This window comes from Dysidea avara, chromosome 3 (assembly GCF_963678975.1).
Source record: "Dysidea avara chromosome 3, odDysAvar1.4, whole genome shotgun sequence".
Taxonomy (NCBI): Eukaryota; Metazoa; Porifera; class Demospongiae; order Dictyoceratida; family Dysideidae; genus Dysidea; species Dysidea avara.
The window spans coordinates 22,936,519-22,962,464 of record NC_089274.1 but is presented as its reverse complement, the minus strand read 5'-3'; the positions used below and the strand labels follow the sequence as shown (position 1 = coordinate 22,962,464).

The window sequence follows — 25,946 nt, the reverse complement described above, 5'->3', positions numbered from 1 at the left end:
ATCACGCTCACCTACCACCTGGCAATATTATAAAACTCTTAAACATCTAGCTAAAAAAGAATGCCGTCAAGCCTATAATGACTACTTTTCGAAGCTCATTGATTCCAGTTCCACATCTAATTCAAAAAAACTATATATGGTCGTATATCAAAAGGCAAAAATTGGATCATGTTGGAATACCCCCACTGTCACATAATGGTCATACCATCACTGATTCCACCCTCAAAGCTAATATCCTCAATGATTATTTTAGCTCAGTGTTTACCACCGAGGACACCCAGTCTACTCTCACACCAGATGAAAGCCCTTATCCTGACATACAACCTATTTCCATTACTTATGCTGATGTCTCCCAGCTCCTAACAACTTTGGATGTTCATAAAGCACCAGGACCAGACAAAATCCCATCACACTTATTTCAATTAGCCTCTCAAGAAATTGCTCCAGTACTAACTCTGATCTTCAATTCATCACTTCATCAAGGAGAACTTCCCATGGACTGGAAACGTGCTAATATTGTACCTGCATTCAAAAAAGGAGACAAAACACTTGCATCCAATTACAGACCAATATCGCTAACTAGTATCAGCTGCAAGATCATGGAGCGCCTAATTTACACTCATCTCTTCTCCCACCTAGAATCAATAAATATTCTCTGTGACCAACAACATGGTTTTCGACCTAGAAGATCATGCGAATCACAACTTATTACTACTGTAAACAACATTTCTAAATCTCTTGACTCTGGCTTTCAAATTGATATCATTTTTCTAGATCTATCTAAGGCATTTGATAAGTCCCCCATCACCGTTTATGTAACAAATTATCCTACTATGGTATTAGAGGGGAACTACTAACATGGCTACAAAACTTCCTCATCGGTAGGTATCAACAAGTAATTCTTGACGGTTCAACCAGTGAGTCACATGCAGTTAACTCGGGTGTCCCCCAAGGAACAATCTTAGCCCCTCTATTATTTTTATGTTATATTAATGACCTACCTTTATCAATCAATGCCAACATTGGTCTGTATGCTGACGATACCATACTTTATACTGTTATTCACTCTACATCTGACTGTTTATCACTTCAAAATGATCTCAACTCCTTATCGCAGTGGGGCACTAGATCTGGTATGTTTTTTAATCCTGATAAAAGTTTATTCATGAGAATTACTCGTAAACACAATCCAATCACCTACAACTACACCATTAATGACATCTCTATCAAAGAAGTTTCATCTACCAAATATTTAGGAATTACAATCACCAATGACTTTTCTTGGTCCACACATATTACTAACATCACATCCAAAGCTCTATCAGTCAAAGCATTCCTACAGAGAAATCTTAAGTCCTGCCCAGCACAAATTAAATTGAAATGTTATAATGCCATGATAAGATCAATCTTAGAATACGCGAATCCTGTCTGGTCCCCTCACATCAGAAGAGATATTGATAAGCTTGAAAGAGTACAGAGGCAATCTGCCAAATTCATTATGGCTGACTTCTCACGTTTCAGCAGCGTATCCAACATGCTCATTGACCTTAACTTCCCAGTTTAAAACACCACAGACAAGTATCCAGTATCACCCTCTTCTACAAAATTGTTCATAATCTCATTGATATATCTCCTGTTGATTTAATCCCTGTCACTTCCAACACCAGAGGACATGACCAAAGATTTCATCACATCTATGCAAGGACCAATCAGTTCAGTAATTCATTCTTCCCTAGATCAATAAGACTGTGGAATTCACTCCCACCTGACCTAATCCAACAACAATCATTACAAATTTTTAAGCACCAACTGAAATTATTATTACTTTCCCCTACCAATCAGTAATCCCATAATCAATCACATTGTAAAACATTTTGTATGCATGTTTCATATGTGCGTTAATCCTCAAACTGAGGCTGCACTTTTCGTGGGAAATAAAAAAAATAAAATGCATTGACACAGTTAATTATGTCAAAGATAACTTTGCTCAAAATTTATGGGCCTACATAATAATAATATTATTATTAGAAAGCTAAGAGCATGGAGATCAGTGAAAATTAAGGCTCAAACGAATAACCGATTATTCGTATTAATATTCGTTGGCATAGTATTCGAATAATAAAATTAACCCCCGAATATTCGCACATGATCGTTATACAATGGCACGTGATTAGCTGTAAGCAATTAAGGAAGCGGAGACGATGCCATTGAATGGAAAGAATGTTGTTGAAGAAGCGAACAGTAGAAATAGCATTAGGCAGCCACTAATTGGTGAAGATGTACTAATGCTGTGGCAGATCGCCGTAAGCACAAAACTTTATATGGATTCATGGTTTACTCCAGATACTTCTACTTTGTTATAAACACTTTCCATCACAATATCGCTGCGGTAATCCTTTCAGAAAGGGCACTATGCTACCCTTTTCTTCTCAGTAAGGTAAATGCGGGTAATTCCGGACACTCTTTCAAACTTCACCGTCTACTATAAGCACAGTAGCTTTTTCTAAGCAACTAACCATATGATGTTACACTCCAACCCTTCGTAGTGCCCCACCAAAATTTTCAAGTTAATCGGTCGATCACAAGAGGAGCAGCGCCTCAAACTTTAGAGGCGTGCAATAAACAAGCATGCGCTTAATTCCGGACACTGCATATAACACATTGGAAATCATCGATTCATCGTTATAAAGTAATGTAACGTATAAAAACTGTATATTGATGTTATAAATGGATTATAATTGTTTCTTTTGTCCCTGTAGCTTGCAGATCCGACACTCAAACGTCGATTTCTTGGACGGTTTTCTACGAAATCCTGCACACGTGTAGTGGAACCACCTCCAGCATTTATCGCATCCTATCCACTTTTTCTGCGCCTCTTCGTCATCATCGTCGTAGGATTTTCCACACTCTTGACAATTGGAATCTTCATCTACACAAGGGTATATACTTGGCTAGCTTGTCATCTGCGTACAAAGCTAGTGGCAATATACAGCTGTAAAGCTGTCCATGTGCTGTGTATTCATTGCTGTGCATACATATGATTGTATTTAGTTGAGGCTATTTCAACTAAATCTTTTTTTCTCGGGCCCGACTAACCATGTATTTTTCTGTACAAAAATATTTACATTCACACGTGATTGTACAGATAACGCCACAAAGTTACCTTTTAAGCTTATCACAAAGTAAATATTTCATCATATGGCAGCCTACTGACAAGTGGCACAGTAATCATAATGTAGCTTAGATACCGTTTGACTCACAAAATTACTCTTCACAGCCACCAAAAAGTAATATGATTTTTATTTAAATTTTACCAACCTTGTACTTGGCTGATATTGGCCCGAGGAAGAAAAGATTTAATTGAAGTTGCCTGCCTGACTATACAGAACTATGCTAGCTAAGTACATGTACATCCACATAAATAAGTCTGTGTGACTATTAACTATTGAATACTCACCTTCATCATGATCATCACACACTGGCTCTTTATCAGGTGGTGTTGTTGCACATTCTCCTTCCAACCTAGCCACGATCTCATCACTTGTCAGAGCCTCTCCATAGCAGGTTTGCTTCACTCTCTTTTTACGTTTAGATGACTTTTCATGGTGTTTTTTCTGTAAAATTTTTGTGAAGTGCCATGTAAGATGGGCACGCATGGGTGTTAACTCAGCCCCACAACTCTTGCAACTACCTCGCAAGACAATGGGAGATGAGGTCTGCACTATGGTTGTGGCTGTTCTCGGCTTCTTTGCAGGTTGTTGAAATGGAACACCTGTTGCAAGTTTTAAATCTTTGATAGCACTTCGATTTAATGGATGTAGTCCAGCAGCTCTAAATCCTGAAATAATGTGGCTTTCCTTGAAAGAGTTGTCCCACAATTGTTTGATCAGTGATGGGAAAATGTTTTTTGTCACATTCTCAGCCATAGTCTGCATCTTGTACTCCTTCAAAATGTTGTAATAACACTGCTTCAGTGGACGAAATACCCCAACATCCATCGGTTGCAAAATGTGCGTCAAGTTTGGTGGAAGACACATGATATGTACCTTATGTTCTCTTGCCACATTAATCAGTTCTAGATTTATGTGGGAGTGATGCCCATCGACAAAGAGAATAACTGGACCATTTCGCAAAAGTAGCTCAACTTCCTTCAAAAAAATTTTGATAAACCAGCTAAGGAAGTTAGCACCCTCCATCCATCCAGAGGAAGATACACTGTATGCTGCACCAGGAGGACCTCCTTGCTTCCATGTATCATACATGTGTTTTGCTTTATACACAGTGAATGGTGGCAACCTTCTGCCAGATGCTGATCCACAACCTGAAAATTATGTAAACTAATAGGTTTAGTATATAAATTGGGCTTACCTAAAACAGTAATATACTCACGCCCAGAACCTCCTCCTACTTCATACACAGCTTTTGATCCTTTCTTTGCCAGGACTTGTTTAGATGCTACTGCTGTGCAGAACCCTGTTTCGTCACAATTCCACAGCCTCTCTGCAATTGCCTCGCTTTCAAACTTATCAAGTTTTGATGATGCAAACAGCTTTCTTACCCGCTCAAACCACTCGTCCAATACAATTGGATCATTTGCTTGGGCACGCTTCTTTGAAAGGTGCTGTGGTCTCCTTTGTGCTAGGCTGGAATGACGGCTGAGAAATCTGGACCACCAATCACGGCCTGGCATTCCTGTATCACCAAATGGATTTTGCTTGCCTTGTTGTTCTAAGTAATCTTTTATTACAGTGCCAACATAATATACATTCAAAGGAAAGCCCATCTCTGCTAATACTTGGCAAGTAATTACGATCTCTACTTCATCTTCGTCACTCAAACCTCTTGGGGCTCCAGCATAAGCTTTTGAGCTCTTCCCAGTAACATGATCGGATAATGTACTCTTTGGTATTCCATACAACTTTCCTGCTTCTCTCAATGTAATTTCCTTCTTCTTTACTCGATCAACAGCCGTCTATTAACATTATTATTCATTATAATAGCTACTGTAGCATAATAATACCTTCATTTCCTCAATTCCCCAAGTAGCTTTCGAAGCCATAGTTCATTCAAACTAATTACGCATGCGCAGATTCAAACTTAGCAAGTTATCCGCTGCCATCACCAGCAAAAGTTTGATTGTTGTGTATTTTGTTTTAGTTATTAGACATAACGTATGATGGTGGATGGTATAGTGCCACATAGATTGTAAGGGAAGTAGTGAAAATCAACGGCACTGTTGCGCGACGAGCTAATGAGAATTAATGGTCGCGTACGGCAGCAAATCCAAGGCAGATTGAGCTCTTCTTCCACCACAAGTTGGGTACTAATGTTGCCTAGTAAAGTGCCAAATCTTAATATTTTTCTCGCTGTTTACAGAAGTTTAGAGGGAAAAAACCGTTTTTGACACACCACACGTTCCGATATAATCTGGATTCTCGTACCCAAGCATGTATCAACTAGTATATACTTTTTGATTTTTATGATCCCTATAGGCATGGCTATTCACCATAAAAGTTTCAAGGTAATCCGTTTCTTCGTTCCTCGGCTAGCTTAACAGATGCACCAAAGTGTCCGGAATTAGGCGGTGTCCGGAAATACCCGCACTTACCTTAAGTTATTCATACGAAGCCACAAACTTGTTTGTGGTTCTTTATAGGTTTCTTGGTAGTGGCCACCTTAATTACTGGATTGCATTCATAGCAATGAAACCTTACACCGAATATTCGAGTATTCGGACAATAGTTGAGTAAATATTCGAATACAGAAAGCTACTATTCGTTTGAGCCTTAGTGAAAATCAATGCTTACATTTACACAGATACCTACATGTTAGTCAATTAGCAGTTTGAAAATAGCACACTATTAAAAATGAAGTGCTATGATAGCACCTAAAAATGCTATGGCAGCACCTAAAGGTGCTAAATTTTGACTGCTAGAGTCAAAAAATAGCACCTAGAGGTGCTACCTTAGCACTTCATTTTTAACAGTGCAGTCCATATGGTGCAAATTTCTCCATATGTCAGCCTCTTATTTGCAACAAACACTATTTCTATGTTCTCACACCCATATAGAATACTTTTATAGCCTCTAAAGTGCTAAGAAACTTAATTTGGCAGATAGGTATTGCACAAAACAAAGTGAATTATTAACATTGAGATGTAGGGCTATTATAATTACATAATATAAAGACATCACAGCTATGTATCTACGTACATATACGTATATGTATTAATATCTAATACAGTTAATTCAAAGATATGAGCCTAACAATCATCAGCACTGTTACTGTTGTCATTTTCGATGCATTATACAGTGCGATAGTACTATATATTAGGGATCATGCAGGAGCTTTCCAGTTCAAGGTATCACTCTAAAACCAGTCTCAATTTTCCTTCATGACAGCTTAGCAGCATTGGTAAGACACAGCCAAGCTCAAAAATGTCTTCAGACTAACCCCAAACTCTTTCTATAATATTTAAAAATTTTTCTATTTAACAGAATTTTATGCTGACTGACTGACTGACTGACTGACAGCCAAGTATAACTTGACATACGGACTTGATTTTGCCAACTGCAGACATACAATACATGTATCATGGGCTTGCCTTTGTCTACTTTGTGTTCTAGTTCTTTTTGGTGACAATGCAACGTGTCAATTCACACTATATAGCGTGATACGGCTTAACTGTGGCTGTGTGAGCTTATTGCCAGTATTTCCATAGCAATATGATTGATAGTTGAGACACTTCTCATGCTGTTCTTTGTTTGCAACGCTGTATGGGAAAAGGCATAGCTGAACATGAAGTGTAATGGCTACCTCCATTTTTACTTCATAATTGATAGTTGGGACATGCGACCAGACATATATTTTGTCAGGTGCCCTTCTTCCTTTTGGTGCAGTATATGCATGGTTCACCAGTCATAATTATGTTACAAAAACAGTCCTACATTTAATCCCTATAATTCAGTCTAATACAGTAGTGAGAAAAGAGTAATAATATATATGCGGATGTATAGGCAACCTCTCTTCTTTCACTACTTCTTATATAGCAATTCCCTACTTTTGATCCCTAATCCAACTTCAAAATTTTCATTTTTCCTTCTACTTGTATGTTTAAATCTTCATCTGTACCACACAACTATGCAAGGTAAATTGTTGCAATAGCACTAGCATTTTAGCATGGAGCAGTTGCTTGTAAGCCTGTCATAAACATGTTGGCTAGATATTTTATTACTGTGCCAAATGTCCTTTTTTTTATTTTTGTCATCTTCTGGATAAAAGTCACTCCATCGACAATGGCATGCAATATTTGGATTATTTAAAGATGTGTGATATGCAATCATTCCGTCACTGGAAAGCAAATTTTCATTGGATTAACAGTTAGGCAACAGTGGATCCTATAATATTCAAAGATTGCGTATCAATTGTAACTTGTCGGTGCATGTCTCTGGTGCATAAAATTGCTCTTGGTGATCAATGTAAATTCACTGTTGCCAATTGTTTATGTGAAAAGGAAATTTCCCTTTTAGGGGAGCCAATTACTGTTATTTTAAAATGAAAATTCTTTCAAAATTCATCTAGTAAGCACATTAGCAAAAAAAGGGCTCAAACTTTGACTGCTTATAAGTGACTGCTTTATTAGAGTATCTAAATTTTCAGCTGTTTTTTTAGGTTTGAACTTTTTTAGTAGAAGTCAAATTATACTTTGCACTAGTTATACTTTGCACCAGTTATACCCAAATAATCCAGAACATTTGTTCACTATATATACATTATTCCTGAATTATTTCAGTATAATAGGTGTTCTTCTATTCCCTTTGTAAAAACTTTCAATTATTTATGATTAACTGTCTCACCTAATGAATAGAGGTGTAAAAATGTCACTAGGGAATTTGTTGAGTTCATTTATTAAATTTTATGTCAAATTAGACTTGATATGTTAGAATTTTCTTATTTTATTAGCTGTCACTTTGAAATTAAAAATGCTGACCTTGCAGTAAACTGTGCAAATGTAAACATTGATAATGTAAACATTGATTTTCAGATTCCTCATGCTCTAAGCTTTCCAAAAATATATAGGTTTGCTAATCCCCATAAACTTTGAATGAAAGTGTATTTTGTGACATATATAGTGAACCTGACTAATAGTTACATGCTTCACACAGAGCTTCAATACTGAACAGTGAACAAGCTTAAACTTGATGATGTGTGTATTACCTGTGCATTATACCATCATGTATGTATTTGCTGTTTTTGTAATAAACTTTTCTTGTTACACCTGTATAGAAGCTATTGCCTTGAAAATAACTACCATACAGTCCATGCAACTTTAAGTAAAATATTAACTCTAGATCTCTATATAGTAAAATAAGGTGTCTTGGGGAGTGTGTCCCCATACCTCCTGTTTCAGAGATTCTATATGCTTTACAATTATAAACATATCAATTCTCCACCTTAAAATAGCTGTTACGCAAATAGCTAATTGTAGCCACTGTATTCTGTACCATTCGTTCCTTGGATATGCTACTGTGACCTTCTTGTGCTAAATCTGCCCCTGACATTCATAATAAATTAAATTGACATAAACTCAGGAGGCAAATCTAAAATGAGGAGTGAAATATGCATTGCATGCACAATTACAGGCCAAACTTTAATAATATTATATTTGCTGTAAATATTTTGCCTGTAGACATGCAAAGCTACGTACATAAACTGGTTTAGTTAAATGTTAAATTGAACTTGTCTCATGCATTGAAGTCAAGCTGGATGATTTAATATAATCCACATGCACTATCTATTTTAGTAGATAAGTTGTTATTCACTGTTGCTATAGAGCTATATTTTCTATCCTTGATCTACGTATAGCAATGCTCCTCCATGACTTACTACAGATTTTTAATATTGAACTGAACTACTTTGATCACCTCCACCAATTATTTTTTCTGCATTCCACAGTGTTTCAGATACACTTTCTGACTCCCTGTATTTACAGGCTTATCCTTACAGGTCCCTAGTGGGATAGCATCTCAATATAACTCTGGTAGGGTATCGATAAACTCGAGGCCCTAGCTCTTTGCCAGTAAGGGAACATCACTCATTGTAAGGCAGTTTGAAATTGTTATCTGATTGTGCAATATAAAGAAGTTATAGTCATACCAATTGCATAATTTGTGTTTTTCTTGTACACTCTGACACCCTTTTGGACTTCTAATACATATAACACAAGTGTATACACAAGTGTACACTAAGAAAGCTATATGCACTAAAACACTATAATGTAAGGTAATTTGATTGTTAATGTATGTAGCTAATTCTGATACAACAGTTAAGCAGTACTTTCAACAATTCCATTATTCATGTCACTGTCATCAACATCAGGGTTAATATGTATTTCAACTGTACAAGTGTTGGCATCCGTTGGCAGCTCTCTACCTAGTAAAGCGTGACCTACATTGGCAGGTTTATACTGACATGTCACATCTTCATCATCCTCGACCTCTTGGTTGTTTTCCAGCTCATCATCAGCAGTAGCATATTTAGCAAGAGATAAATCAAAAGTTTCAGGAATAGTTGGTGAGCTAAATTTCTTGCGAGGTACTTCAAATTCTTGCGGACATGTTCCACCAGAAGAAGCATTGTGGGAACTGAGATTCTTAACACCAATGTTAACAAATAGTCCAACATGAGATGTTGATTTTCCTCCAGGTGTACGTAGAGGGATGTATCGTATACCTGCATGTTACACAAGCACACATTACCGCATAATATATAGCTTGAATCATAAATATAAAGTTTTCAAGGTGTACTCACCTGGCTGGAGGCTAGTCAATGCAAACACATTTTGTCCCAGTAATACTGACTTAGTTCCAGCCACCAATTTACGATGTACATTAATGTTCACAGCAAACAGTACTAAACACTAATGGAGGTATACACATGTTAAATACATCATAGTATGTTAAACCACTCACTAATTCTGGCATTACAATAGTTTTTTCAAGTTTTACTGCATCTTCAAACTGTGGCCATAGTGGATTAGTCTTAGTCTGAAATGATGAGTAAATTGTACAACTACACATGTTATGGGTGGTATATTTCTGACAAGCATGCTAGCTATCCAGACAATTAAACTAGTAGTCCATCATGCTATTAACCTATTGGCAATTATGCTGCAGTGCAATGCCTCAGTTTCCATGTTATACATACTTTATAAATGATAGTAAGAAACGGTAGTAAATTCACAGTGTTTCTCCTGCAGCAAATTATTTTTATTTTATTACGCTCTAATAAAACAGACACATTCACCTATGACTACTCTATTAGAGTTATTGTAGAGAGTTTGAGATATGCAATTGAGCAGTGTCCAGAGCAATTATTTCATGAATGAGCCAATTTAGTCAGACACTCTATAGCAACCTTTGTAGCTTGGAAAACAAATAGTAATGATAACAAAATACACACGGCTTTTTATGTACCATTTGAGGCATATGGTATATTTCACCTTCAGAAAATGTATTGACAGTTATTAAGCACATTATTTATGTACATAACAAAATATGGAGTGTTAAACTGCACGAAGGAAGTTTTATAACTACTTACGCTTGTAACAGTAAAGCTCTTCTTCTCATAATCTTGTGGAATACCGTAAGTCTCATAACGTATTTCCATACTGGTAGTCTTCTTGTTAGGTAGTACAAAGTTTTGACCAGACAGTAGCTACAACATTAACAATGCGTAACTACCTCACTAGTTGTAGTTGTACTCACAGTGATCTCCAGGTTTATGGGTGTGACTGTTTTGAGTGGCTCATCAATACTAGGAGTGTATCCTATATATATGATGCAGAGTATACTGTATATAGTATACTACATGAGATACAAATGTTCTTAGCTCTTACATAATTATTAAAGAAATGCACTGTGCAACATAAATTACTAACATACCATCTGCACTAAGATTTCTCATAACTTTTGGTTTCAAGATATAACCACACCCGCCATTTTGTCGAAATTTTCCTTGGTTTAGGAACATGCAATCATCTAAGCAACATAATAAACAAGGGGTAGATTTACACAATCTATTACTATAAAATTATGACTCACCAGGTGTTTGTATGTTAAGAGCTACCATGTGAATACCAGCATTCCACATTGGAATGGGATCATAATTGGATGAATCTACTCTAAATCGATGTGGATATGTTCTAACAAATTGTCGCTCAGTGCAAGCCAGTAACTCTGTTAAGCAAAACAAACCAAACAAAAAAAAAATAAAAAATTCAAGTGAACTGCATATTTATCTTATTATATGCCACTTACTAATAGGATATTTGCATTTACTCAAAGCTTTTGACTCGTCAAAAGAAAACATCTCACACACAGTGGTATTTTGTTGCTCTTCCCATTTCCATGGATTAATGCGTTTGCTGCGACAATACACTATCAGGCTGTTCAGGTCCTGTATGTTGCCTCAAATATCAACACACAAACGTTTGCCAAGCTAACCTCATAGAGCAGCTCCTCTTCTTCCTCTTTGCCATCAGTTGTAAAGCACTTTTGTGCAAGTTTCTTATCAGTGCTTGACATTGTGGTTGAACCAAAAGCATCATCTTTACAAGTGTCAGGGAACACAAATGGGTTATCAGTGTAGGCAACTAGCTCTGAACTCTGTCATCACAAACATGCATGGTACACCACAGACACCATTGTGAAGTGTACTTACGCTTTTTGACTGTGATTCAGATCCACGTGAACTTCCATTGTTACTGGATGATGAAGATGATGACTAGAGTGTAGGATCATACGCTTCTTAATAGTACATATAAACCTTTAATTCACCATGCACTGTTGCAGCTTAAGATACCAATTAAATGTGTATGTTGGAAAACCTTTTGAGCACATGCAATGAGTGTTTGTAGATAAATGGTATTTGAAATATAACTCACCAACCCCGGTGGCTGTGCAGATGAAATTTTTACTGCAGACAGCGACTTTTATGGCCTAACATAATGGCAAGTTTTGGACCAAATCACATGGTTCTGGGAGCTCTATAGATAGCTAAACTGCAATGGCACTCATATTATGTTTGTGTAACTTTAACTTGGTAGTCAACAACTTTGTCTCTAGAAGGTATTTTTTTACAATTATTGATACAATATTAGAGGATTTACTGCACGAGTCACATCTTAGTGGCTGGTACTGTTATTATTTTTTGGTGATTAAACGTATATAGAGGAAAAAATGTGATTGCAACAGCACTAGTAGCCTACTTAGGTAACAAATAATTTTAACATATACTTCTCCTCACCCTATCTTTTATCGTTCCCTTGAGGATTATCTTTCCTTGCAGTTTAAGTGGTGAGGGTAGTTGATTCAGCTCCTCTAGCTCAACCAAATTCTCTTTAGCCAAATTGTCACCAAAAACGTCATTAAATATTTGTGCCATTCTCTTCTGCGTTCAGGAAAAAGGTAAGTTACAATCCAATCAAACAAGGATATTATTAAAAAGCGCATTGCATACAAACACTTATTGAACTTTTTAAAGTGTTGCAATATTGTATAGAAAGTATAGACACATACCTGTTGTTCCTTAGAGCAATGGTTCTCTAGTGATAGGATAAGAGGAAAGTGTGATGTGTTGAAGGCATATTTCTGTAGAGTAAATGTTATAATAGTTGATAGAAAAAAAAAAAAAAATATATATATGCTCACGTTAATAGTTTCTGCCACTTCAACGAGGGTCAATTCAGACACTAGTGTGTAACCATGTGTCACTTTTGGTTCTCCATTAGGACCTATTGGTATGCACATATATGCAACACAATACATCATATAAACAATGTAAGCTTAGTGCACAAATAACACACCATCCCAACAGTCCAACTCCAGACATCGACATCCTTGTAGTAATGCTCTCACATAAGCATCAGTAGTGGAACGTCCTGTAAACTGGTGTCCCTCCAGGTAGGTGTTGTGAGAGGAGTTGATGAAGTAGTGACTGAGTGGTTGAGTCATGTCCTGATTATGGAGTATATCAACACATTTTATTGATGTGATCATGTTACCTGATAAACTTCCTCATGTTCTGGATTGACAACTGAATTTTCTGGACTTCGCAAAAAACTACAAATCATACACATACAGTAATATTGAACACAATTGAAATTAAACTTGTTACCTCACAAAACCACCCAAGGAAAGAAGACAAAGGCTCATGTGAAATTCAAATGGTTTAGACTTTGCCTGGCACATCTTAAATGCTCTGTGATGGTAGTCATAGTGACTCATTAGGTGAACACACTTTTCATCAGTTGCATCATTAGGAGACCACTGCAACAATATTAGCATTGCTCAAATGAACTGAGGAATGTGTGATTTGCATGCATGCAGTTAAAGTATATAACATATGTGTGCAATGCTTTTATATTGTTTACATCCTGTTAAACAAAATTTTGAGGGTAAGCCTAGTAGGGACCATTACAATGGAAAGTGAAGAAACTAGGGAGCTGTAAATGTCATTTAAAAGTAGTGGCAGAATTAAATTTGAATTTCAGGTGATAATCTCCCTTGTTTCTTCACTTTTTATTGTAAAAGTCCTTACAAAGTTGCAAAATTCTAATTGTTCCTTCCACTTATTTTTTATAGTCAATCTTTGATAGAGCGCATACAACTTGAAAGGACTTGTACTTTATTTGTAAATGCAAGTGACTATTTTAACACCTTTGTAATTAATTAACATACCCAACATGTACAAATCGAAACTTCCAGGGTAGGTAGTCATTAAGAAAGAATTTAAAGAGAGATACAAAAGTATAGCACTATACTGCATGTAGTATTTTCTCTTTTGGAACCTCAAATGCAATCCATCAAAGAATTGAGTGTGTATATGTAGTTCCAGTCATTTATCCTGGAGTGAGTGAATGAGTGAGTGAGTGAGTGAGTGAGTGAGTGAGTGAGTGAGTGAGTGAGTGAGTGAGTGAGTGAGTGAGTGAGTGAGTGAGTGAGTGAGTGAGTGAGTGAGTGAGGGAGGGAGGGAGGGAGGGAGGGAGGGAGGGAGGGAGGGAGGGAGGGAGGGAGGGAGGGAGGGGAACTCCGGGAAGTGAAGTCAGTCAGTCAGTCACTCAGTAAAAAATCTGTAGTTTTGCAAAAATTCTGCAGCAATTACTCACTGGCATTGTTTTGGGCCATTTTAAGCTGTGGATTTTAGTGAATCAATGCCTCTGTATCACCGAGCTGTATTTATATAGTTTGTAGACTGGTGTTTGGTAGAGTTTTTGGTAGGAAATTACAAACCTTCATCATCCTTACTACGCAGTACATAGCATGCAGTACATAGCATGCAGTACATAGCATGCAGTACATAGCATGCAGTACATAGCATACAGTCTTACAGCATTACATATTCATTTCTAGCAAGCTAGTGGTGTAGCTGTCACATATGCTTACCTGTTGATGTTCAATTAAAAACTTTTTGAATTCCTTTACTGTCATTCCTAGAAAAGGATACTCTTTGGTGTATTCTTTGAATACTTTCAGCAGCTGAAAATAAATAGCCTAAATACTCACAAATAGTCAACAGAATACTAACCATACAACCTGGCCGGCTTATTCCACACAATATATTATAAAAAAGAATAAAACCATCCCAGTGAAGAGCATTAGCATGTCCTGTTTCCTCTAATTGAAATTGATGAGATTTCTAATAAACAACAAAAGATAATGCACACAGAATTTACTTTGTATATGTACATTATACACATATAGAAAGCAAAGCCTTCAGCTGCTGTTACATGGTTACACTTAGCCAGTAACACGAAACTTGGTCATCTGTGCATTAAGCAGGTTGCAAGTCACACAGGCAATTCTTTTTGGGAAAGGACTTGTATCACACATAAGGCTATATATAGCTCATGGGTGATGGTGGATTTTAAAGTCCCACCTGGACCCCACTAGATATAATTAGGCATATATATATGGACAGTATGCAAATGTTTCCCACAGTTAACACCAGGTCTCCATTAATTCAGCCAGGGAGATTGAAGCATTATAAGCAAATTTCTTTCCCAAAGGACCAATAGTAACATCTGGGTATTGAACTTGCTGGGAACTATCAATTACCAGCTCAGTAACAGACACATGCATTACAAACATACTACATAAAGGAGGAGTATACACAGAGTACATACGCACTCCCTTGCTCACACACAAAAGTGCTCTGACAGCTGTGAAAAAATTGCTATTGCTTGCCATCTAGTGAATCAGCACTGGAGTACCATTTACAATAGGTACTATATAATGTTGGTGTGAACAAATTCTGCTGGGGCAGAACTAGTAATACACAGGAGGGCTGTGCCATGTCTCACAAATAGAGGTTGTAGAACTCAAAAGTTCTCTAATACTGCTAAGCAAGACACGAATTGCTAGGTCTTTTACTTCCCAAGTTGACACTTGACACCAGGTCCCCATTATGCTGAGTAGAGTAGAGCAATGTAAGTAAAGTTTCTTGTTTGAGAAAACAACAATGGGCATCATGCACTGAACATCAGACCTGGATCCTAGTATTTATCTCACAAACATCCCTACACCCCTTCCCACACACACTAATTTTTGGTTGCTGTTTACATGGCCTGCCACCCAGTGAAACACTAAGGAACTAATATAGCAACACTTCCTAGAGCAGAGCTACATACTACCTCACAGAAGAACTGGATTGTAGACAGCTTGCAAGTGACAGTGTGGTTGTCCAAAATCTCTCACCTTTTAGACATGGAAAAATGTCATATACACCCCCTTTTATAACACCAGGTATATACATATATGTAACTGGGTAGATGCATGGGAACATGACAGAGGTGGGTATAAGTTTTGCTGAAAGAAAAAAACAACAGTAACTTGAAACCAGGGAATCAAACTTTTGAATGCCCCTTAGCTGCTGCTGCTGCTACTGCTGCTCTCACACAAGCACAGCATGCACTGGCCTTTGGATACATTATATGGACATACCAAACCTGTTCCATTATCCTACCTGGGCTTTACCCCTTAATTGAGATATTCATGGGCAGTTGACATTTGCTTCCATTTGGACTCATTAAAACAATAAGTAGCAGTACACAGTATTGATTGATTGATTTTTTTGATTGACATTTTGTTTAAACTCATAACGTTCGGCATTGCCGTTCTTCCACGTCAGAGTACACAGAAGCACATACAGATATACAAGTACAAAACTGAAGAACATAAAAGACATGACAAATACAAAGAACACAATTAAATATAATACACAAGTTAACTATTATTAGTTATATAATGAGTCTTTATCAAAGTAACAAATTCTCCACGTTTGCAGTATTATAGAAACTAAACTATGCACTGTTACTTGTTACTCAATGCACAATTTCAGGTAAAGATTACATATCTCTCACTCACAATAAGGTATTCATGCACTTTGTTGTAACTCATGTGTGGTGCAACGCAACTAGCAAATGAAAGTGCTGAATCTTCCTTGACTATAGCTTCCTGTTCCACTGTAGACCAGTGAGTGATCAACCATCCAACAAATGTTAAGAACAAATAACAAGTATAAATTATTTATCATTGTTTTACATCAACTTTGAAATACATAAAAATGATCCATACGAAACAGCTATAAGCTGCGAACAAGGAATTTTAATGATAGTGCAATCATTTAAAGTGACCATTTCCCAGCACCAGTATTTTTGATTCTACAACATTTTTAAAGGCCATGCCCATTATTGCTGTTTTGGCATGGATATCACTTATTATATTGCAAGCCCAAAGCTAGCCTATATGACTAGTTTTAGAGATCACTTTGATTTGTGTTTTCTATTTTCTACATTAGTGAAGGTAAAATGATTACACACTGTATTATTTATATTTAATTTGTCTCATCCATGTAATAGAAAATGCACCCTAATACAACACTCAGAGTTTGTACAATTACAATAGCATTCGTGTAGAATGTTTTAAAACTCTCATTGTTAGAGTTTTCAGCTGTAAACTTTCCATAAATTGCCCAAGTTGGGAACTTTTATTTATGTATAAGGTAGAAATTAAGCAAATTATACAACTGGTAACAGTGGCTCAGTAGATAGAAATAGATTGTTTAGGAGTGGAGGCCTGTGATTTGTACCCAGCAAAGGATTTTCCAACGTTTTTATAACGAGTGACTTTTCTATTACAGTGTTTTGATTGGCTATAACGTACATACTGAATAATTTCCAACGTATTCAAATTAGTGGTTTATCCTGCAAGCATGACAACATATTGCCTTGTGATTTGTCAAAATTGCTAATTTGCTAGTTATTATCCTGATCTGGAAATTAGAAAACTGCACAGAAATTTGGTCTTACTACCCTCCAAATTTGAAAGCAACTGAAGAAAGCCCGGGAAGTTATGGCATTTTTCGTAAGTCAATTGTGAAAAAATCTAAGAACTGGAAGATTATAGACTTATCTGTTGTGCACCCACACCAGCTTCGTTGGCTGCATGACACACTGTCACAAGTTTGTAGAAATTGCACTGTTAATTGGTTGTACTGTGGCTGGCTAAGGTATACAACTATACTTATATCAGTTACTTAATTTCTATCTTTTACATAAATGAATGTTCTACCTTGACCCAACTTGGGAAATTTATGGAAGTTTACAGCTGAAAGCTCTAACAATGAGAGTTTTAAAACATTCTGCATGGATGATTGTAAATGTACAAACTCTAAGTGGTGCATTTTCTATTAGATCAGACAAATTTAATATAAATAATACAGTGCGTAATCTTTCATTACCAGATTTTTATGAAAAGAAAACTTTTCTCTAATTAATAACCAAGGCTCCACTACAGCTACAGAGAATGTGCACATTACACTGAACGTCAAACTCAAACTCGAATATTGTGGAATCAATAAATAAAATTGGTTCTAATAGTTCACATCTTAACAAAAAGTTACAACCAATAGCAGCACTTAATGACAAATACAAACTGTGCACAAAATAAGGATACAATATAGCTGGATCAGTATGGGGATAACGGCTGGAAAACAGATGACTTTTAGGAGTAATAAATGTTTTCAACTGTCAACAATACAATGTAAAAACCACCAATGAGTCATTTTCACATACTTTCTCAAGCCAAAGTTGTTGCTCTAGTTCACTGTCACAGATAAGATCAAGTGATTGCAACATCACATATCTCTTGCTTTGTCCCGGCATGGTGGAAACTGTATAGGTATAAACACTATCACATCAGATGTATATTACTATAGCTTATAATTATGTATGTGTGTATGTATGTATATGTGTGTGTGTGTGTGTGTGTGTGTGTGTGTGTGTGTGTGTGTATGTATGTATTAGGGTTCTCATGAATAATCAATTACAGTGATTAATTGATGAAAATATAAAAATACAATCAATTTATTATTTTGCAATCAATTAATCGTGTAGTATACACATGTCATCAATAAAAACTTAGCAATACTAAAACCAAGGGTTGGTTCACCATTTATTAACAACATCCATGGCAGATTCTAAGCTCTTAAACATGCCATATTGCAGTCTATAAGTGCTAACAATGATAGCTATAGTGTTGCCAGCTAAACTACTAATTGTAACCTAGCTACTTACTAACTACTGCCATTTGCTCAACTCTCCTTTTATCTACTAATGTTATTGTAACATCTTTGTTGGTATAATGTAGGTATTTGTTTAAAGAATTAAATTATTTAAACATTTGTTTATCAGAAATTGATTAGAGTTTATTTAGAATATTTCTTTCTCAAAATTTTTCTATGCTGCAGTGGGCATAACCAATGGCGTAGGTCATCAAATATCATTGCCCAATGTCAATTATTATCCACTCAAAAATTTACACACTGTACATCAATTAGGTGAGATTGAGACTTACCTTTGGCATTTCCACACTTTTTGAAACTAAAGCAAGCTAATATGGTACTGCTCAATGTAACATCGCACCGCTTGATTGCGAGTGATTAAAAAAATTCATTAATTAAAGGGAGTGGCACCCATTTCCTTTGCAAGTATTCATCACATACGAAACGGGATGAATAGTTGTGAAGGAAACAGGTGCCATGCCCTTTAATTAGCAAGTTTTTTAATCACTCGTAATCGAGCGGTGCGAGTTAGTGCGACATTACGTTTGAGCAGTACAGTAGTACAAAACAAGTACTTAAATTGTCTATTGTTGGGTACAAAGAGTATAAGTTGCAACATTATAGCATGGTCAAAAATGATTTAAGTCATAATCACTGTCACTACTTCACATGTATATATCAAATGATATTATAATAATTTACTTTGCTTCTCCTCCTCAACAAATACAGATAATGACTGTTGTTCCATTTCCTCATAAGGGTATTTATCAAAACCATCAGATTTCTGTCCCTCTCTCACATCAACAATATGTTCTGTTTGTACTGTAAAATAAATTTCAATTATTTCACAGCACTATCAAACATGCTTACATGTCCGTAAATGACTGGATTTTGAATTCTCTGTTTCACGCCACATTATCATCTATAAGAGAAAGTCAACTTTTTTGTGATGATGAAGCCTTACCAAATTTTCAAGGTCCATTTTGAATACTCTTTCATGTGGTAGTGAATTTCCATTTCGTGGGTACTTTGTCATGACAAACTTTTGTTTGTACAGTTGAGTAAAGTCATACTCATTATTACGGACTACATGTAAGACAGAAGTAGTAATTTAGATACACAACAAGATCTACTGACAAAGCTTATCTGAAAATGATTTCACATCATCAGATCTCTGTAGCCTTGGAACCAGTCCCTAAACAATTCAATCATAGTGACTTTACGTACATGTTCAACTAATTCCTGGTTGAGAATGATATGGTGAGGAGAATTTAGTACAGTAACAGTTTGCCAAATTAACTATATTGCACACCTATTATGGAAGGTAATGAATTTACCACTTTCCCATTCACTGGACTGGACTTCTGGAGTGGATTATTGTCACATAAATGCTCTACAACTATGGCAAGTGATTGGCCAAATGCCCATCACTTTGTTTACATATTTCTCAATGCGTGTATTGCATTGTAAATCAGAAGCACATGCAATGAACTGTAGTGTTAGTTTTATAGTGGTCTATACACTGCTTAACAGCAAGTATCCAGGAAGTACTGTAAACTCTTGTTAACAGCTACCAGAAAATTGCTTCCCTGTGCACACGCTCTCCAACATGTTTATACCATGGCCGGTTGTGACATTAAGCAAACTAGTGAGGAAAAAGACCTAGGGATCATGACTGAAAGTCAACTAAAATTTCATAAGCACGTAGCAGTAACTGCTAGTAAAGCAAGAAGACTTCTGGGTCTAATTAGTAAGTGCTTTATTAACTTAAGTCCTCAAACCTTTTCTTACTTATACAAGTCTATCGTAAGACCATGTCTTGAGTATGGCAACATCATATGGGGTCCTAATTACAAAGTAGACGAAGATGCAATCGAAAAGGTCCAAAGATATGCAACAAGGCTGGTACCATCTATCAAACATCTACCTTATGAAAAATGTCTAAAATGACTCAAATTACCAACTGTAAAGTATCGGAGACTTTGTGGGGACATGATCATGACTTACAATATATTAAATGGACATCTAAATGTGAATGAAACTACTTTTTTTACAAGAGCATGGACAGCAAATAGAGGGCACTCTTGCAAACTGTTCAAGCAATTTGCTTTTAGAGAGGTTCGACAGAATTATTTTTCTCACCGTGTAGTGAACAACTGGAACTCCCTTCCTAGTGGTATTGTGGAGGTTCAATCAACTGATGAATTCAAGAAGTTGTTTGACAATTTGAGCAATGACATTATGTTTAGCATAGATTTATTGTAACATAGGATCAGGATTTACAGACTTTGCTTTTTTTTAATTCCTGTATAATAATAATAACAATAATAGCAAGACTACAGATTGCTTTACAAGCATTATAAACCAAAGAGTTGACAATCAAGTAAAACACAATATCTGCTAAAATGGCTAGGCGAATATGTACTTTTACAGTGCAAAAACTGACTGAACTTTGTGACAATGTATGAAAGAAACATGGGTAAATGCGAGCTGGGTAGATGCATATATGTTAGCAGTGTTAACATTGTACAGTACAGTGTTAGCAATCATCTTCCACTGAACTACACTGAGGTTTTGTGAACAAGTTGATTTTTAAAATGCTTCTGTGGTACAAAAACAAATTCTGTCTAGCAGTCCAGTCCAGCAATCTTAAATGGATACACCACATTTATGCCCCTTCCTTCAAACCCTTCCCTTTATGCAGTAAAATATTGAGACAATAAAACAGTATTATTATTTCACAAGAAGTAATTTATTTCCTGGACATTTCCAGGAAACATGTTAAGAAATTGATCTTGCAAAAACTTTTCCATTTTGAAAAAAAATTATTTCCTGGAGTTTTTCAGGAAACACTCTAAGAGACTGAACCTGGAAAAACCCTATGATGCCATTATCACACTTACAATTCTTCCTTGAAACCTTTGTAAGAAGTTTTGTCTGTGCTCTGTTACTGAGCGTTCTGCCTCAAAACTCAAACATCTGTTGGTGACTTGAGATTCTATTCCATTTGCCATTGATGAAATTTGTTTCTTTTGTGCACTACCAAAATACTCTTCAGCCACAAGTGGACTTGATAACAACACAGGGGAAGCAAGGGTAAGGAACTTTCTGGCTGCTAGGTACACTATAAACAAATATTGGATGGTGAAATTGCAACTAATGAATACTCAAGCATTTATAGAGATATGTACTTCAGGATTTAATCAGGATCATCTATACTTATAACATTAGAGGCCAAATGTACACTACAAAATGTATTCATTACATATATGGAATACCTTGATTTTTCTCCACATTGGAAGTACCCTTATCCAGCTGCAGTGATAGAGTAGATTGTTTGCAGGGCATTGCAAGGTCCCATTTTTGCCATTCTATAACACATAAGTGTATGCAAACAGCAAGTTCCTCCATCATCCATCATACCTCTAGTGATGCAATTTACCCAATGTTTACAAGTGCTTTGATCAGGGGCTTCCAACAACATTTCAGTCCTTTTGAAAACCAGTTTGAATGCAACAGGATTTACAGCTTCATCATAATCAATCCTCACAATACTGGTCAGTGGTAACTGCTTTCGTACACGCACCTAGAATAACAAAAAAAAGATGAAGCATGCAGACGTGCTCTGGAATGTCTACACAGTTATACAGGTATATAGGATTTCAGGTATCAAAGTAAGATTTTGCATGCATGAATTCTTTAGCCACTATAATCATAGCATCATATAAAATTATGGATCACTAAATACTACATCTATTAACTACAAGTATAACATGCACATTCACTTCTTATTGTTTTACAGTATTAATTTTGGACATTACATACTACTCCGATCCAGCTTGTTTCAGTACTTTTTATTGCAGCACTATACACTGCCCCTACTCTAATTTAAAATTCTTAACTTTTTCTTATACTTGTTTGTGAAGTTTTTTGCAAGCTCATGACCACTACTAAATAGCCTGCTTTTCACACAACCAGTCGCAATATTTTAAGGGTTAATCACAGCACTATTATACTATATCATGACTCATACAATAACAGCTGATCAGTGGGCATGGCTCTACACAAGCCTGCAGACAATAATGGACGTGGATGTATGCATACCTACAGACTGACGGATGGGCGTGGCTACCATATATCTACAGACAGTAATTTACATAAGTGGGTGTGGCTCACAAAAGAAGCAGAGTTATGCTATGACATGTAGTACCACGTCCACATTTAATTTAGCACGTGGGATCAGATTCGAATAATCTTTAAAGCGGGACATGGATGACCCGACTCAGTTTAACATTGTTACTAAACAAACTATATTTATTGACTTACACATTGCTATATAGTTTGCCGCGAGTTGCTCTCACTGATCAATATCAACAGCGAGTCACATACGCGTGTGTTCAAATAGTTTGTTGCAACCGGCGACCACATGTATTCGAATATATTGATGCAATATACACTGGTAGATGGAAGCTGTACTGTAGTCTATTAACATTCAGCAGTAGAACCTTGACTGATGACCATGGTAAAGAAGGATAAAAGGTAAGACAATAGCGCAAGCATTGTATGTTTATCAATATACCAAAGGTTTTTTCTTATGCGAGCTAGAAACATTTCTGCGAAAGAATTAGGGCTGTAGCTGTAGCCAATTTTCCGCTACGCTTGACGGCAGGTTTTGGGGTTACATTATATCACAGATCGCCCCCACACCTTTGATGTCCCTACTATACAGTACTATCGTACTGTATGATACATACACAATACATATAGTGGGATTAAAGTCCATGCATGGTCATAAAACTCCCCTTAAAATGAAACCTTACAATTAGAGGAAATGCTATTTCCTGTTAGTCCAAGAAATAGATAAATGCATTATATTTTAATGGCAATAGTTGCAAAAATCTTGCAGCTGCTGGGGTTGCAATTGCTCATTGGTGAATGAAGTTTGGAGAATTTTACTTATTTCACCATGCACTCAATTTATTCATGCCAAAGTATGACTATATCATGAAGCAAGACCACTTCCCAGAAAATCCCTATGCATGCATGCAGGTACACATTGAGAATGTACGGCTCCAGAAATTTCAGACAGCCAAACGGATTTACGAATCTGTTGTTCCGATTACTTCTGTCCACTACACCATGCATCATTCATTCGCTTCTTTATTCTTCTCGAAGGATACCTCAGTATTCTTCTCGAAGGATACCTCAGTATCCAGACTCCTAAAAACGAGGGTTCCACCCTTAATGGTGGACTCTCCAGTAATGTTTTACTGCTAAATCATCAACATTCAGGCAATTAGAAATGCAGCTGAAGCCTTTAAAAGTTGCTATAGTAGCTTTAAAAGACAAAACAATAATTATTTTTAGAGGCACTTATTGCATATGAAAGTAAAAGATAGCTGCTCCAAGTGATATTTATATTACGTGGAAACAAAGAGTATAACATAGCTAGCTACCTAGACATAAAAAGTAAACAAACTAGCCATTAAAAAGTTTAAAAGGAGGTAGGGATTGGTATAATATACATGCTACAAAAAGTAAGGAAACAAGCTCAAAAATGTTATAGCTGAAATGAGGAACAGTCCAGCAATAAAAAGTAATGAAACAAGATTAGATGACTACTTGCTAAAATGAGACACAGTTTAATCCTTACTTTTGGTGGTCTCATTTCAAGATGCTAGCCAAAATTAGGCATTCAAGTGTTACAGCAAGTAGTTGTCTAATCTTGTTTCCTAACTTTTTTATTGCTGGATTGTTTCTAATTTCAGCTGTAACATTTTTGAGCTTGTTTCCTTACTTTTTGTAGCATGTATATGTGACCGAATTTGGGAAAATCACCCTTATGGTCGTGTCTGAAACAATTAGAATTTTTTGAAGCTAGCATGGTGCTGTTACTAGCAGAAAGCACTTTCCAAATATTTCTAAAACTTTTCTTGTATTTCAGGGTATCTATGGTTTATTCTACCTTTAATTGGGTAGGAATTTAACTTATAATGCTGTGTTTCAGAACTAAATATTTTAAGTGTCAAATGCACCCATAACGGTGATTTTCCAAAATTCGTCACATATTGATATCAATCCTTACTTCCTTTTAAAATTTAATTGTTTTAAATAGCGAGATAAATAGCTACTAGTTAGTTATAGCTATCTACATGTACAATGCTGTGAAACAGTAGTGAAACTACATGTAGGCATACCCTTTGAAGTAAGTGACTGTATTCCAGGGAGTGTTCTGTTAACTTGAACTTTCGATGTTGTCGGTGTTCGTGAGATGTTCTGGTTATATCATTGCTCCACTTTGGTCGACTAGTTCTGTACAGCCATCCACTCATTAGCACTCCAGATTGTTGTGCCAGCATGCTCCTTACATCAAGGCTGCGTGTTGCTAGTTCAAAGTCCTCAGGAGAGTGCAAACTACATGGAGGTTGCAGGGTAACATTATAGTTTAATATCATCCCCATATAGATTCTTTCTGGCTATCAGATGATAGCATCTTTTGATCATAGCTTTACGTATAAACCTGGGATTTATAAATCTATGTTTTGATGCATGCACGATATATCTCTAGGCTAAAATCATACATAGCTATACTGATGCTTCAGGATTAAGCCAGGAAGAGCTGCATGGGGATGATCAACGTACGGTCTATTGAACTGCGGAATTTCTCTCTGCTCCAAATTCTCTGCTATTGCCTGTTTGCTTTTACGTTTTTCAATCACAGTGCCTATAGTATTCCGTCGCCAAGCACTCCGGCCACTATAGTTAACAGTGTCTGTCTCATCGTCCCTCGTTTCGTCCCGACGACTCTCCTCGATCTCTCGGAGAACAGCAAACCGCGACATCAAGCCGGACTCTTATTTCAGTGATGAACTAAACCACCGGCCTTTCGTTCGCAATTTATTTAATGCACCCAGACCTACCGGCTGGCTTAGGAAAAAACCCACTTGTCAGTCGCGGTGTGCCGGAAGGCGGTGCATGACATCATTACAGTCGATTGCAGAATTGTTGAAATTCCTCTTCCTGTGCCGTAAACATTCCGTGGGCTGGAAAACTATTTGTATAGTGACGCCGGATCACCCGGATTGAGGAAAAAGATTAGTGTGGTTCAGTTGCTGTTGAATCCGTAGCAAGGACAATAAAATTTACTCACAGGGAGCCTTACGGAAGCACTCACGGTACGGCGTACTTTTTTCAAGAATTCTGCAATTGACTGTAGCTATATTGAATAGCCGGGATGCGTGTTTCCCCCGCACACATCACATACACATAGCTAGTTATACCTCAAGCTATACCTTCACTGTGACATAGTAAAGCTTGGGCCGGTT

General features: G+C 36.6%; 2 protein-coding genes across 2 annotated transcripts; both read right to left on the bottom strand.

Moving 5' to 3' along the window:
* Positions 1 to 2,663: 2,663 nt before the first annotated feature.
* On the bottom strand, positions 2,664 to 5,606 carry LOC136250294 (tigger transposable element-derived protein 2-like). The gene is made up of 4 exons (XM_066042482.1): positions 5,021 to 5,606; positions 4,369 to 4,972; positions 3,458 to 4,321; positions 2,664 to 2,929 (listed from the first exon to the last, which is right to left on the bottom strand). Exons 1-4 carry the CDS (start codon positions 5,057 to 5,059, stop codon positions 2,733 to 2,735), a joined length of 1,704 nt encoding a protein of 567 aa, XP_065898554.1. The 5' UTR covers positions 5,060 to 5,606; the 3' UTR covers positions 2,664 to 2,732.
* Positions 5,607 to 9,193: 3,587 nt separating this feature from the next.
* LOC136250293 (1-phosphatidylinositol 4,5-bisphosphate phosphodiesterase delta-4-like) lies at positions 9,194 to 25,538 on the bottom strand. The gene is made up of 30 exons (XM_066042481.1): positions 25,264 to 25,538; positions 24,819 to 25,035; positions 22,045 to 22,207; positions 21,900 to 21,992; positions 21,525 to 21,745; positions 19,759 to 19,816; positions 19,586 to 19,707; positions 19,492 to 19,543; positions 19,324 to 19,443; positions 18,134 to 18,231; positions 18,015 to 18,085; positions 16,425 to 16,548; positions 14,587 to 14,697; positions 14,445 to 14,537; positions 13,177 to 13,328; positions 13,064 to 13,121; positions 12,866 to 13,016; positions 12,711 to 12,793; positions 12,579 to 12,650; positions 12,307 to 12,450; positions 11,722 to 11,784; positions 11,505 to 11,666; positions 11,319 to 11,457; positions 11,103 to 11,237; positions 10,944 to 11,039; positions 10,767 to 10,828; positions 10,600 to 10,716; positions 9,972 to 10,046; positions 9,811 to 9,919; positions 9,194 to 9,732 (listed from the first exon to the last, which is right to left on the bottom strand). The coding sequence occupies exons 1-30, from the start codon at positions 25,461 to 25,463 to the stop codon at positions 9,326 to 9,328; spliced, it is 3,768 nt and encodes a 1,255-aa protein (XP_065898553.1). The 5' UTR covers positions 25,464 to 25,538; the 3' UTR covers positions 9,194 to 9,325.
* Positions 25,539 to 25,946: the final 408 nt, after the last annotated feature.